General features: G+C 50.5%; 1 protein-coding gene across 1 annotated transcript; it reads left to right on the top strand.

Annotated features, from left to right (window-relative positions):
* Nucleotides 1-1,866: 1,866 nt before the first annotated feature.
* On the top strand, nucleotides 1,867-7,467 carry LOC127102466 (uncharacterized). Its single transcript, XM_051039834.1, has 2 exons — nucleotides 1,867-5,559; nucleotides 6,805-7,467. The coding sequence occupies exons 1-2, from the start codon at nucleotides 1,867-1,869 to the stop codon at nucleotides 7,465-7,467; spliced, it is 4,356 nt and encodes a 1,451-aa protein (XP_050895791.1).
* The last annotated feature ends 6,768 nt before the right edge of the window (nucleotides 7,468-14,235 follow it).

The following is a 14,235-nucleotide window of genomic DNA, read 5'->3' on the forward strand; positions in this document are numbered from 1 at the left end:
TAGCATCGGATGGCCTCTCCGCGTGGACTTTGCCTGTAGTGGAGGCGATTACTATGGATCGGACCTCTGATTGAATCTCCCAAACATCATAATTGGCTATTAAAAATTTGACCGCATCTTCGAATTAATCAAACAGAATGGTTTGCAAATTGGGATAGTATTCACCCATGGCGGTTCTGGATTATGCGTCGTGGTGTGTTGCAAGGTCGCGAGCAGCTTAATGGAGCAAGAGAGATGTCAGAGACTTTAGGCGACGCCCATGGAAACAGATTTAACAGTTCTTTGCCGAAAGTCCTGAAAAACCTTAATAGAGGAGATGTCACGTTATATCATGACCATTGACGGCATTGGGGTTATCCTCATGGTTAATGTTAAGTATAATGAAAGATAGAGGTGGAAATGAAGGTGCGGTCTGGGTTACTTTTACTAGAACCTCAGGGTTGGTTGGTGTTATATATTTTTGCAAAATACATTCTTTGATGTTAGTTAGGGAAGATCACAAATGTGTAGTTGAAATGTCAGTGTCTCTTTATGTATATGGTTCATGGTTATCATTGTTGGTGGTCCAAAGTTTCTCATAAGTTTACTCTTTTCTATGTTATTCATTGGAAAATTTTACATCATATTGTTAGCTCATAATTTCGACGCCCACTGAAAATTACCAAAAGGGAAATCATATGTAGAGATGTTTCGACCATGAAGAGACGTTTCGACAGGGTAGAGATGTTTCAACTGGATATGATATTAAAAAGACTCAGTCGAAAGTTCATGGGTAATAAGGGTCCGCGTGCAGTTAAGATTTAGAAATATTTCTTAAAATGGTTGAAAACGGTTTTCAATTGGAGATTCAGAATTCAAATAAAGGAGGGAACTTTGCTCTTATCTGAAACTGTTGAAGGTACACGTAGGACATAATGGATAGTTATATCCATGCAAGGTGCCATGTGTCTCGACATGATTGAAGGACCGTTAGAAATAGTTATTTCGATTGAGTATAAATAAAGGGCCTTAGTGTTAGGATCGGGGGGGTGTCAAAGAGTGTCTGTAAAATTTACAAAGTACCCGTGTGAAGAGGAACCAGAAATTAAAAAATGTACGTTTGTTTACACCATTGTTAGTTATTTTAAAGCAATACAATTCACATTTACTTTTCTTCCAGAAATACATTTCTTTACTTCTTTATTTCTGTTCTGGACTGGGCCACGACACTTAGCACGGCACGGCCCAATGCTCGCCAAGCCCACGTCCAAACGACCGTATCCAAGCGACCACGAGGACACGTCAGGTGAACGACCGTCCGCCCGGAGAATGTCTCCCCGGCCCCTTAAATACGTGTCGGACAACGAGCGGGTCCTCCTCATATGATCTCCATCCACTCATCGCCAACCCACGCCGCGGGCACCTAAGTTGTGTCGGGCAGAGCCATAACGGCATCCCACTCACCACGTCACCCAACTCCCCTATATTGTCTCCTTAGGGATAGGGGCAGTTGGACCAGGGGGCAGACCTTGGTCTAGGTCTTAACGCTTCTTACGCGTCCCCTGGCAGCTCCTCCTTGGGCCTAGCTAATCCAGCCCATTAGGAGCCTTGGCCCAGCGCTGGGGGCTCAATATAAATACCCCTTTCATGGCAAAGGGGCAGGTATTCTAACTCACACTCTGATAATCTCATTCTGTACCTTTTCTGACTTAAGCGTTGGAGCACCTTGCAGGTACACCCCCCTCTCATTTCATTCTCCGGCCCATTCACCAAGACCTTGGAAGGCCCTCCTGATCAGGTGAGATCAGTGGCGCCGTCTGTGGGAACTGGCTATCCCCATCTTCATCAAACGAGGATCAAAAGCTCATTTATTTCTGTCCTTCCAACATGGCCGGAGAACAACATAGCGATCACAGCCGTCCCCTCGTCAACTATAACATGGACGACGGCCCGTCATCCCATGAAGCGGACGTTCGGGACGGTCATCCATCCACCCCGTCTCCAGAGCCCCAAAACAACGGAGATGCCTCTCACGCCCACAATTTAGGGGCAGAGACATTTCATCCCATTCCCGTTCCCGTTGAAGGAGACGCCGTAATGATTGCCATGGTGAATGCCCTCAATCAGGCCGGTTCTATGCTCCACCAGCAGCACGAACGAATCATGGCCCTCGAAGCCGAACGACAAGAGGCCCGGCCCCAGCCGGTGAGTAGGATACAACAACGTTCGGAGCCAACGAAGAAGCGAGGACGTCGCTCTCCCGAACCCCACGCCAGCAGGGCACGCGCCCATCGTGACGGTGGTCGAGCGAGAACATCACCAAGGCGCGGGCACAGCCCCGACAACAACGAACTGTCTCCCTTAAGGAGCGACGAGGAAGATTTGCATTGCCCCCTATCTCGGGCAATAATGGAAGCCCCGCTCCCCAAAGGCATGGAGAAACCGCCAAACCTAGCTGTGTACGACGGGACTACAGATCCCGACGATCACGTCGACAACGTCAACGCGATGCTCGACTACCGCAATGATATAACCGGGCACCTCAAATGCCGACTGTTCTCAACGACCCTCAGGAAAGGGGCCATGGCCTGGTACAAAAGCTTGGCCCCTGAGTCCATTACGTCATGGAGAGTCATGAGGTCCATGTTCACCCGGCACTTTACAGCTTCCCGTCGTCACCCCAAGACTGAGGCGACCCTTGAAGCCATAGTGCAGAAGAAGAATGAAACACTGCGCTCATACATCGAGCGATTCAACCAGGAAGCTGTCGAGGTAGATACCACCGAGCACATGAAGAAGTATCTCCTCGAGAGAGGTCTCCTACCCGGCAGTGAACTTAGCAGAGCCGTAGGGATCGAGCCTCCCCGCACCTTAAACGAGCTCCTGCATAAAGCCCAGGCCTACATCAGATACGAGGAAAAGCAGGTGGCACACAATGCCCGCAGCGGACGTAACGCTGGGGAGACCGAGCACTCAAAACGCGAGGACACGAGCATTTCCCGTCGCAACGGAGACAAACGAAGAGAAGAAAGACCTCGCGAGCTCCGGGAAGGAAGAGGCCCCGCGGGCAGATATAGCGAGTACACCTTACTGACAGCTCCTCGAGAGCGTATCCTCGCGGAATGTATCAACTCTGAATTTAAGCAGGGCAGGGTCAGGTTCCCAAAACCGTCTGCACCAAAGCCCCACACCGACAAATCAAAGTACTGCCGGTTCCACAGAAGTCACGGGCACGTGACCGAAGACTGCGTCCACCTGAAAGATGCGATTGAAATTTTAATCCAAGAAGGGCACCTGAAGCAGTACACGAGGAAGAACGAAGCTCCCAGACACGACGAGCCAGAGAAGAAGAGACCCCGGGAAAACACACCCCCCGACAACTCTCCCTATCAAGTGGCCCTCTGCGTGTCACGACCGGAAGATTTCTTCCTCCCCGAACCATTGCCCGAGGGCAAGATCACTGCACTCAGCCCCTGGGAAGACTTCCCTACCACACTGGTGATATCAGGAGGAGGAACTAACGGGGAATCCGCGGCCCTCTCCGTCAAACGTAAGTTCGACGAACTCCTACTGACTGCCCCCGAGCAGAAAGCGACATTGACAAAATACCGGGGAAAATCCAACCCAATATCCTTCTTCCTGGAGGAACTCCCGGGCGGATCCCCGAACTCGGCCATCCCACTATTGATAAGAGCAAAGATGGCCCGATTCGACGTACGACGCATCCTGGTCGACGAAGGCAGCTCAGTGGATATCATGTACGCCCACCTCTTCAAGACTCTGAAGCTAGACAAGACCAACTTAGCCCCCTACGTCGGATCAGATCTCCAAGGATTCAACGGAGCAACAACCAGACCGTGGGGATATGTTGAGCTCCTCGTCACCTTCGGCGAACAAGAAACGGCCAGGGAAGTCAAAATCCAATTCCTGGTCGTAGACTGTCCGTCTCTCTACAATTGCATCTTTGGACGCCCGACACTGGCCGAACTCACTGCGGTCCCATCCACCGTCCACCTGAAGATGAAATACTACACCAAATTGGGACGTGTGGTCACCATCCATGGCGACATCGAAGCAGCCCGGCGATGCTACGACGCCGCAGTAAAAGGACAGGCCGTAGTCAGCACGAAGAGCAACTGCAACAACAAAAAACTCAAGACCGAGGATCCCGCCCGAGGAGTCAACGCCATCGACCTCGACTGTCGCGTCGGGCTGGACGAGACCGAAGAGGGGAGGTTCCCCAAGGAACGCTCTCTCGAACACCCGGTCCGACCAATCCCCGACGGGGAGTTCGAACTCATTCCTCTTGGAGACGATCCGGAAAGGACGGTGAAGATAGGTAAGGGACTACCCGAGGAAACAAGAGAAGAGCTAGTAGCATGCCTCAAAGAGAACTCCGACCTCTTCGCGTGGAATGCCGCAGAAATGCCCGGGCTGGACCCCGAGATCGCGTGTCATAAGCTAGCTGTAGACCGGGCAGCCAAGCCCATAGCACAGCGTAGACGCAAGCAATCGCCCGAAAAGGCAGAGGCTGCCGAGCGAGCTGTAAAAGACCTCTTAGAGGCAAATTTTATTTCTGAAGCCCAGTACACAACCTGGCTCTCTAATGTAGTCCTCGTTAAGAAAAATAATGGAAAATGGCGTATGTGTGTTGATTATACTGATCTTAATAGGGCTTGCCCGAAAGATGCTTTCCCCCTCCCTAATATAGACTCGCTCGTTGACAACTCTGCAGGTTTTAAACTCTTGTCCTTCATGGACGCATATAGTGGATACAACCAGATCCCTATGTCGCCCGCAGACAAGAAACACACAGCGTTCATGACCCCAACGGGCAATTACTATTACAACGTGATGCCATTCGGGCTCAAGAACGCTGGCGCTACATACCAACGCATGATGAACAAAGTCTTCAAGGACGAAATAGGGGACATGCTCGAAGTATACATGGACGACATGATCGTCAAATCACACGAGGAGATAACCCATGCTCGACACCTTACGAAGGTATTCGAGCAGGCGAGACAGTGTAAAATGAGGTTCAACCCCGAGAAATGCACGTTCGGGGTCCGGGCAGGCAAGTTCCTCGGTTTCTATCTCACCGAAAGAGGGATCGAGGCCAACCCCGACAAATGCCGGGCATTCTCGGAGTTTCCGACCCCGAAAACCAAAAAATCGATCCAGTCGCTCAATGGAGTGCTCGCCTCACTCTCCCGTTTCATCGCCAAGTCCGCCCAGCACGCATTGCCATTCTTCAGACTCCTTCGCAAAGAGGCTACCTTCGACTGGACCGATGAATGCGAGCAAGCGCTACTCCATCTAAAGAAGGTTCTGTCCCAACCCCCAGTCTTATCACGGCCATTAGAAAAGGAAACCCTATACTTATACCTATCCGTGGCGACCGAGGCCGTCAGCGCCGTTCTAATAAGAGAAACCGACGAGGGACAAAAGCCCATCTATTTTACGAGTAAAGCACTCCAAGGTCCCGAGCTCCGATATCAGCAAATCGAAAAGGTCGCCCTGGCCCTCATCAACACAGCGAGGAGACTACGATATTATTTCCTCGCACACACGATAAAGGTGAGGACCGACCAGCCAATCAAACAGCTGCTCGGGCGCCCGGATATGGCCGGGAGGATGCTCAAGTGGTCACTAGAACTCTCCGAATTCGACATACAATACGAAAGTAGGAAAGCCTTGAAAGCTCAGGCGCTGGCCGACTTCGTCGCGGAGATGACCCACTGCCCGACCCCAGCAGAAAGCGCCCACAAATGGACGATCTTCGTCGATGGCGCCTCTAGCACATCAGGCAGCGGGGCCGGGATCATCCTCGAAAATGAAGAAGGGATCCTGATAGAGGTATCGTTAGCGCTAGCGTTCCCAACATCAAACAACCAAGCCGAATACGAAGCCTTCCTCGCAGGCCTGAGGTTAGCCGAGGACCTGGGAGCAAAAGAGGTAAAAATATCCACCGACTCCCAGCTCGTGGCCTCACAAGTGCGAGGAGAATACCAAACCAAGAACGACAACCTCCTCGGGTACTTGTCCCTCGTCAAAGAAAAACTTGATAGATTTGAAAAATGGGAAGTTCAACACATACCCCGCGAGCACAACACACGGGCAGACGTTCTCTCGAAACTAGCCAGCACGAGGAAAAAGGGTGGGAATAAATCAGTAATCCAAGAAATTCTCCCGCGGCCCAGCATCGACAAACTACCGCCCCCACTCGAGGTCAACGCTATTGGAGATGCCCACTGTTGGATGACACCCATCTACAATTACCTCACACGAGACGAACTCCCGGCTGACCCGAAAGAAGCGACCACTGTCAAACGACGCGCATGCTCGTACGTACTCCTCGAAGGCAAACTCTACCGGAGAGGATTCTCCATCCCACTACTCAAATGCGTCGAGGAAGAGAAAGTCCCCGACATACTTGGAGAGATACACCGGGGAATTAACGCTCAACACCTCGGCGGACGATCGCTCGCACGAAAAGCCCTTCGAGCAGGCTACTACTGGCCGACCATGCAAAACGATTCGAAAGAGCACGTCAAAAGATGTGACAAATGCCAACGACATGCCGACATGCACCTCGCACCCCCGAACGACCTCAAATCACTGTCTTCCCCATGGCCCTTCGCGTGGTGGGGCATGGACATCCTCGGACCCTTCGTCACCGGATCATATCAGAATAAATACCTCATCGTCGGGGTGGATTACTTCACCAAATGGATCGAGGCGGAGGCACTGGCTAAAATAACCGCGCAGAACATTCTCCGGTTCTTCAAACGCAACATCCTCGCTCGGTTCAGTATACCCCAGGCACTTGTCACAGACAACGGGACACAGTTCACGGACGGAGGATTCCAGGACTTCATCGCCAGCCTGGGCACCACACAGCATTTCACGTCTGTCGAGCATCCGCAGACGAACGGGCAGGCAGAGGCGGCCAACAGGGTAATCTTACGTGGCCTCAAACGCAGACTCGGCGAGGCAAAGAGGGCATGGGTCGAGGAGCTACATAGCGTCCTATGGGCCTACCGCACGACACCACATTCTACCACCGGGGAAACCCCGTTCCGACTAACTTACGGCACCGAGGCAGTCATCCCGGTAGAGATACGGACGCCAACGAGGAGGACAGAGGAGCCCCTAGACGAGGAAATGAACGATGAAACCCTTAGAGCCGAGCTCGACCTAGTCGAGGAGATACGTTCCGAAGCAGCTCTCCGGGAAACAACCCTCAAACAAAAGATAGCACTACGCCATGACGCGAAAGTCATAAAAAGAGAGTTCCAGGTCGGCACCCTGGTCCTCAGAAGAAACCAGAAAAACCCGAGAGAGGGCAAACTGGCGGCCAACTGGGAAGGCCCTTACCGCGTCCGCGACAAAACGAGCAACGGGGCCTATTACCTAGAAAACCTACAAGGAGAACAACTCGCTCGACCATGGAACGCAGAAAAACTTAGACAATATTACAGCTAAATACACCACGGGGAGACGTGGCAGGTACGACCACGCTCTTCGTCCCCAAAACCCCAGGGAGGAACCACGAGACCCGGGAACGATCCGGGGTCACATAACAAACACAACCCTCCCCGACGGTTGGGATCTTGACCAAGGCTCAACGTCGAAGTACCAAGACTGGCAGGGCACCCAGCTCGCGATGGGAGGACCCAAGCCTCGGGACCAGGGTTCGAACAACGGACCCGGGCTTCGATACCCACGGGCACAAAGCCCGACACTTCGTCGGTTCCCTAAACCGAGGAGATTAACAAAGTCGAGCAGAGTACGAATTCATACAAACAAGTATCAGACACAAACGAGCACAATGAATGATAACGAAAATATTCATACATTAAAAACGATAACAGTAGCCGAAGCCAAGTACGCCCGAAGGCCATATTACAACGCCCGAAGGCCAAAATACATAAGGCACGCAGGCCATGATAACTAGAATCAAAGAAAAACAGATAAACTAAGACTCCGCTCGGAGCACCTCTTCATCCTCTTCTTCTTCTTCTTCTTCTCCCCCCAGCTCCTCCTCCACTTCAAACGGGCAGACAATCTCACCATCCCGGACGCAGTAGTTATAGGCCGACCCTGCTGTCACCAACTCAGGGTTCAGAAGCCCGAGCTGCTCGACAGCATTGTCGAAACCCTCTTTGAAGCAGGCCACGAGATCTTGGTTGAGAGTCCGAATATGCCCTAGCAACTCACCGCGCGAACCAAGGGCGCGTTCCTCCTCGGTCTCATCTGCCAGGGGACGGACCTTCCCCTCGAGAAACGCAACCTGAGCCCGTAGGCCAGCGTTGTCCTCGGTCAGCTTCTGATGGTCGGCCACCTGCTCTTCCAAGCTCGCCGTCGCAGCCTTCAACTGGTCCCTCTCCTTCTCCACCTCCTCCAGCTTCCGGCTCAGCCCTTCCTGTAGCTGATGCTCTTCTTTGTAGTCCGACAGATCTTTAGATAATTTTTCCTTCTCCGCCCGGACCTGCAAAAGGGCACCCTCCAGCGAGGCAGTGGAGACCGAAGTGTCGGTCAAAACCATGGCCGTCTCCATCACCCGGATGACAGCAGCAATATCCCTGGCCAGATCTTTTCTCCGAGCAGCAGCATCCTGGTCCAGAATAGCCTTGGCCTCAGGCGCGGGCACAACAATCGACTCCTCGGCCTTGAAGAACGACCGTTCCACATAGCAGGGAGGGAGAAGATAGCTCCCCGATCCGTTCGGACTTCCTGGAGACGACCTGGTAAGGGCCCCAGCCGGACGCTTCCGTTTATGGAGGGGAGAAGCCGCTGGCGACGGGCTGCTATCAGGAATGTTGATCGGGTTAAGCCGAGGAGGAGAGGAAGGAATCACGCTCGCCGCCTGCGAGGGACCGACCCCGGCATCACCAGCAGTCTCCGAGACACGGGCCGCAGTTTTCTTCTTCTTCTTGGGCACCCGGTCAGGAGCGCCGACCTGATTCGCTAGCTTCAGCACCCGATCACGAGCATTGGGCATGGCACCTGCAAATAAATTACACACAAACGTTAGCGACCGGAGTCATAAACAGAAATAAAAAGCTAAACAAAGTCTGCCTACTCAATAACGCCAGAGCTTCCTCCTCGGTATCACACTCGAGCAGAGCCTTCGTATTGATATAACGCGTCTCGGTGATTAGCTCCCCGGCCTCATCCAGGTAGGGCACGCCCTGTCGATTCGCCCAGAACGCCAAGCTGAAGCTCTGCACGTAATCGACCAGCTTCTTGTACGCGAGCCTATCCTCCTCGCCGAGCATCGCGTACTTGACCCGGTAATGCGCTGTGGAGAGATCGAAATGATCACGCTGCCACCTCAGCGGTATCTTCGACATCAGCGTCTCCTCCCCGTTGGGTTCCCGTTGATAGTAGTAGAGAGAGTGAAGGGCAGCCCGGGTAATCGGCATCACCACGTACCACCGGCTTTTGAAATGGCGAACAGAATCCTCGTACGTCTTGAACAGACGCACGGGCTGCTTGAAAGAAACCCAACTGTGGCGACCACGGGAACCGGACCTCTGGAGATGGAAAACGTGGAAGAAGAGAGCCCGGGTGCAACCAATGCCGAGGAACTGGCAAACTAACTCGAATGCCCGCATAAATGCGAGAGCATTAGGATGTAGTTGGGACGGCGCCAGCCGGAGCCACTTGAAGACCGACATCTGGAAGGAGCTGAAGGGCAGTCTAATCCCCGCCTCACGAAAAGCAAATTCATACATGGTGAACTGCTTCCCCGGGAAATGATGACAAATGCGGTCTTCTTCCTTGGGGGCGCAGCAATACCAGTTTGGTGGATCCTCCCGGCTTATGGTCTCGACCATAGCGTGAGCAGTGATGGCCTCGTCACAGAAGTCTGATTCCTCCTCCAAGGGCTCGTCCGCAACCCATGAGAAGTCGACCTGCCCGGAAGAGGAGGCGTGTTCGGTACCATCTCGGACACTCCCATCCCCGACAGGGAGACGAGCGATTGTCGCGTCTTCGGTGGAGGACCCAGAATCTTCCTTCCTCGGTCGTAAGCGCCCGGTAGCACCTGAAACGCAGACAGAAAGAGTGAATTCGACGTCATATCAAATCCACCCTTCCACCGCAGGTCAAGTGAAAGGGCGTAGCGGCGACGGACACTAACCGCGCTCAACTCGGTGGCGCGCGCATTCTATGGAGACCGGGCACAAACTTCATACAGCCTATGCAAGTATTGCCCGGCATATGAAGTTTGTGCCCGGTACAGTAGGATCCCAACCCTATTTTCTACCATCTAATATACACCTACAGTCCACTACACTGTTCCCAAGTTAAACCTAACCGCATTTCTACAACATTATCATGCGTTTGACAGAAAACAACAAGGAAAAAGAATGGGTCACAGTGGAAAATCATACCTGACATAGTTAAGTTGAAAGGGTACGGTGGTGTCCGAACAGAAGACGGTGGTTCAGATAGGAGGACGGGCGGAGACGGCGGTCCAGACGGTTGAGCAAGCAAACGAGAGAGAAGGTGGAGATCTCCGGTGAACGTATGAGCGAGAAAAAGGTAGAAATGAAGTTACTCAACCCCTTTTTATAGGGCTTGGCACGTGGACCAACACGCTAGGTCATCATTGCCTAGCCTGCCTACGCCGTCTTTGCGCGCGAAACGAAGAGACGCCACTAATCGTGAGACACGTCTATCAAAGACAAGAAGCTGAAACGACCCGAGCACCTGTCCGTCTCCTCGACTCACCAAGACACCTCCTCCCCGCGCCATACCCACGTTCACTACAAGGAAGGTGCAGATCAACCGATCACCTCCATCCCCGACATTCCCGGAGAAATGTCAGTCATGAATAGGTCTGTTACGACCTCACCTGTCTAACGATCAAGCTTCCCCATCGTCTCGGGGAACCCTTAGTTGAAACATAAGTCATCTCTCTGGCTCAGAGACTCGACTTGGGGGGCTCCTGTTCTGGACTGGGCCACGACACTTAGCACGGCACGGCCCAATGCTCGCCAAGCCCACGTCCAAACGACCGTATCCAAGCGACCACGAGGACACGTCAGGTGAACGACCGTCCGCCCGGAGAATGTCTCCCCGGCCCCTTAAATACGTGTCGGACAACGAGCGGGTCCTCCTCATATGATCTCCATCCACTCATCGCCAACCCACGCCGCGGGCACCTAAGTTGTGTCGGGCAGAGCCATAACGGCATCCCACTCACCACGTCACCCAACTCCCCTATATTGTCTCCTTAGGGATAGGGGCAGTTGGACCAGGGGGCAGACCTTGGTCTAGGTCTTAACGCTTCTTACGCGTCCCCTGGCAGCTCCTCCTTGGGCCTAGCTAATCCAGCCCATTAGGAGCCTTGGCCCAGCGCTGGGGGCTCAATATAAATACCCCTTTCATGGCAAAGGGGCAGGTATTCTAACTCACACTCTGATAATCTCATTCTGTACCTTTTCTGACTTAAGCGTTGGAGCACCTTGCAGGTACACCCCCCTCTCATTTCATTCTCCGGCCCATTCACCAAGACCTTGGAAGGCCCTCCTGATCAGGTGAGATCAATTTCAAACAGTCTTCTTTAATTCATTATTTTAAACAGTCTTCTTTAATTCATTATTTTAAACAGTCTTAATATTTCTTTGTTTCGAACACTTGCCGTTGTCAGTTGGTTATCATCATATTCTTTTACAATTTTTCTCTTTAACTCATATTAGCTTTTTACCGTAAGTTTTAATCATTAGTCCCACAAACACTGTCGAAGTGTTCATGATTATTATAATTCATTTTAAAAACAGTTAGCACATGTCCTAGGATCAATCTGATCGATCCTGTGAGTAACCAAATTTAGAAATTTGGAAGATCAGCGGTTGTTTACAAATTTTCAAGGTAAACAAATTGGCACGCCTAGTGGGACAGTGCTAGCGTTTTGGAATTGTTTTTAGTTTTGGTTGTTAAGTTATTTTTCCTTTTCTTCGGAAAGAATTTGTTGTATGTTATTAAGGAGTGGTAAAGTAGCCATAAACAACGAACAACGACCAAGGAGAGAATCCCATACGAGGATGGCAAATTTAAATGTGTCAGATAACCAAAACTCTCAAAATCCGTCAACTAGTAACATAACTCTCCATTCTTCTTCGATGGGGGTTAACACGGCCACAGTGCACGTGTCTGAAATAGTTTCATCTATGGTGAGTTCGATGCTGATGCATTAGATCTTCCATACTGAACCGATTTTAACTTACATCGGGCCTATGGGGCCTCCACATACTCCCCCACCGATTAGAGACATTCCAAACAGGCCTTTGGTACCCCCTGGTTTCTCGATACCATTTGGTGGTCGAGAACAGCCATATGGAATGCCAACTTTAGTGATGGCCAGTTTACACAATGCTGGTTCGACTTTCTCAGAACCAATGGTTAACGTAAACTCTCCAGTACAAGGGTATGGGGTTAACATGGGTCGAACTAACCAATCTTCAGGTTTGTACACCAGACACAACTACCTAGTCTTACCAATAACTCTGCGGTAGTGTGGAGACAACAAATGGAGGAAAGTAACCATGATATGATCCAAATGTTGACCCAAACATTGACCACCATATTAAATCCTCTGATTCAAAATATGGCCTAGTCGAATCAACAGATGACAGCGCACGTGGCGCGAATGTTTGAATTCCTGGGTGTAGCACAGCCCCAGCGGCACCCTCATAGGGATTGTGTAAGAGAAAATCAGGGGGCCACCTTCGAAGAAGACCTTACTATCAACCAGATCCCACAAAATCAACTGCAACCAGAGATGTCGAATCAGGGGGTAGGAGTAGTACCCCCTAGGATCGAACCACAAATACCCATGTAACCAAGGGAACAGAGGGTAGTAATGGTAAATAGAAACCAAAACATTCATGATATCATACGACAAGTTCGATATGACGATTTGGCAGCAGATAATAATCTAGCAGCCATGGTCGAGAGGATTATGGTTTGAAATGGGGTAAATTTTGGCCTCCGAAGGCCAAATTATACATCACCTCTGTCAGAGTATATCTTACGGGCAAAAGCACCCCCTAGAACGAAAATCCCCAAATTCACTAAGTTTTTTGGGGATACCACTGAATCCATTGTCGAGCACGTGGCTAGATATTTAATTGAGGCAGGAGACATGTCAAACAATGAGAGCCTTAGGATAAAGTTTTTTCCAAGTTCTCTCACAAAGAATGCCTTCACATGGTTCACCACCTTGCCACAAAGTTCGATCCATACTTGGAACCAACTAGAGAGAATGTTCCATTAGCAGTTTTACATGGGACAAACGAAGATAAGTCTGAAGGAACTGGCTAGTATCAAACAAAAGTTTATTGAGCCAATTGATGACTATCTAAATAGGTTTTGATTACTCAAAGCTAGATGTTTTACACAAGTTCCAGAGCATGAACTAGTCGAAATGGCCGCTGGGGGCCTTGCCTATTCGATTAGGAAGAAATTAGATACCCAGTATCTGAGAGATATGGCCCAACTGGCTGATAGGGTTCAACAGTTAGAACGTTTGAAGGAAGAAAAGCCTAGGGAAAATAAAAGTAAAAGGGTAGCTTATGTCGATTTCATAAATGATAATGAAGGGTCCTGTCACGGACTTTCAGACTTCGATGATAACGAGATCGACCTTGCTGAATTGAAGCATGGCCATCGTACGCGTGTAAAGTTTTGGCCCCTTCGAATGGAAAAAACCTTATCGAACCAAAAAAGAATGATAAATTTCCCAAGAAAACTTATACTTTCGACGTTACAAAATGTGACGAAATTTTCGATTTGTTAGTCAAGGATGATCAAATGATAGTACCCCCGGGTGCTAAAGTACCTCCTTTAAAATAAAGAAAGAAAAGAGGGTTTTGCAAATACCATGATTTTCTGGGTCATAAAACATCTCAATGTTTTCTTTTTAGGGATCTTGTGTAGAATGTCATCCAAGAAAGGAGACTCAAATTTGGAGATAAAACACAGAGCCAAATGAAGATCGACTGTGATCCTCTGCAAGTAGTTGATGCCCATTACACGGAGCCAGAGGAAGTGAACCTAGTTGAAGTCACTGATGATTTCGACATGACTGAAGTCACTGAAGACTTTGTCAATGAACCTATTATGGCTAAGGTTTCTGAATACCTTGAGCAGGAATCTCTTAATGACTTCATTCAAAAAGCTGTGGGAGATACCACCAATAAAAACATTGATGCCTCTGACGCTGGGGACGCTGAAGATTCC

This window comes from Lathyrus oleraceus, chromosome 7 (assembly GCF_024323335.1).
Source record: "Lathyrus oleraceus cultivar Zhongwan6 chromosome 7, CAAS_Psat_ZW6_1.0, whole genome shotgun sequence".
In the NCBI taxonomy this organism is placed as follows: domain Eukaryota; kingdom Viridiplantae; phylum Streptophyta; class Magnoliopsida; order Fabales; family Fabaceae; genus Lathyrus; species Lathyrus oleraceus.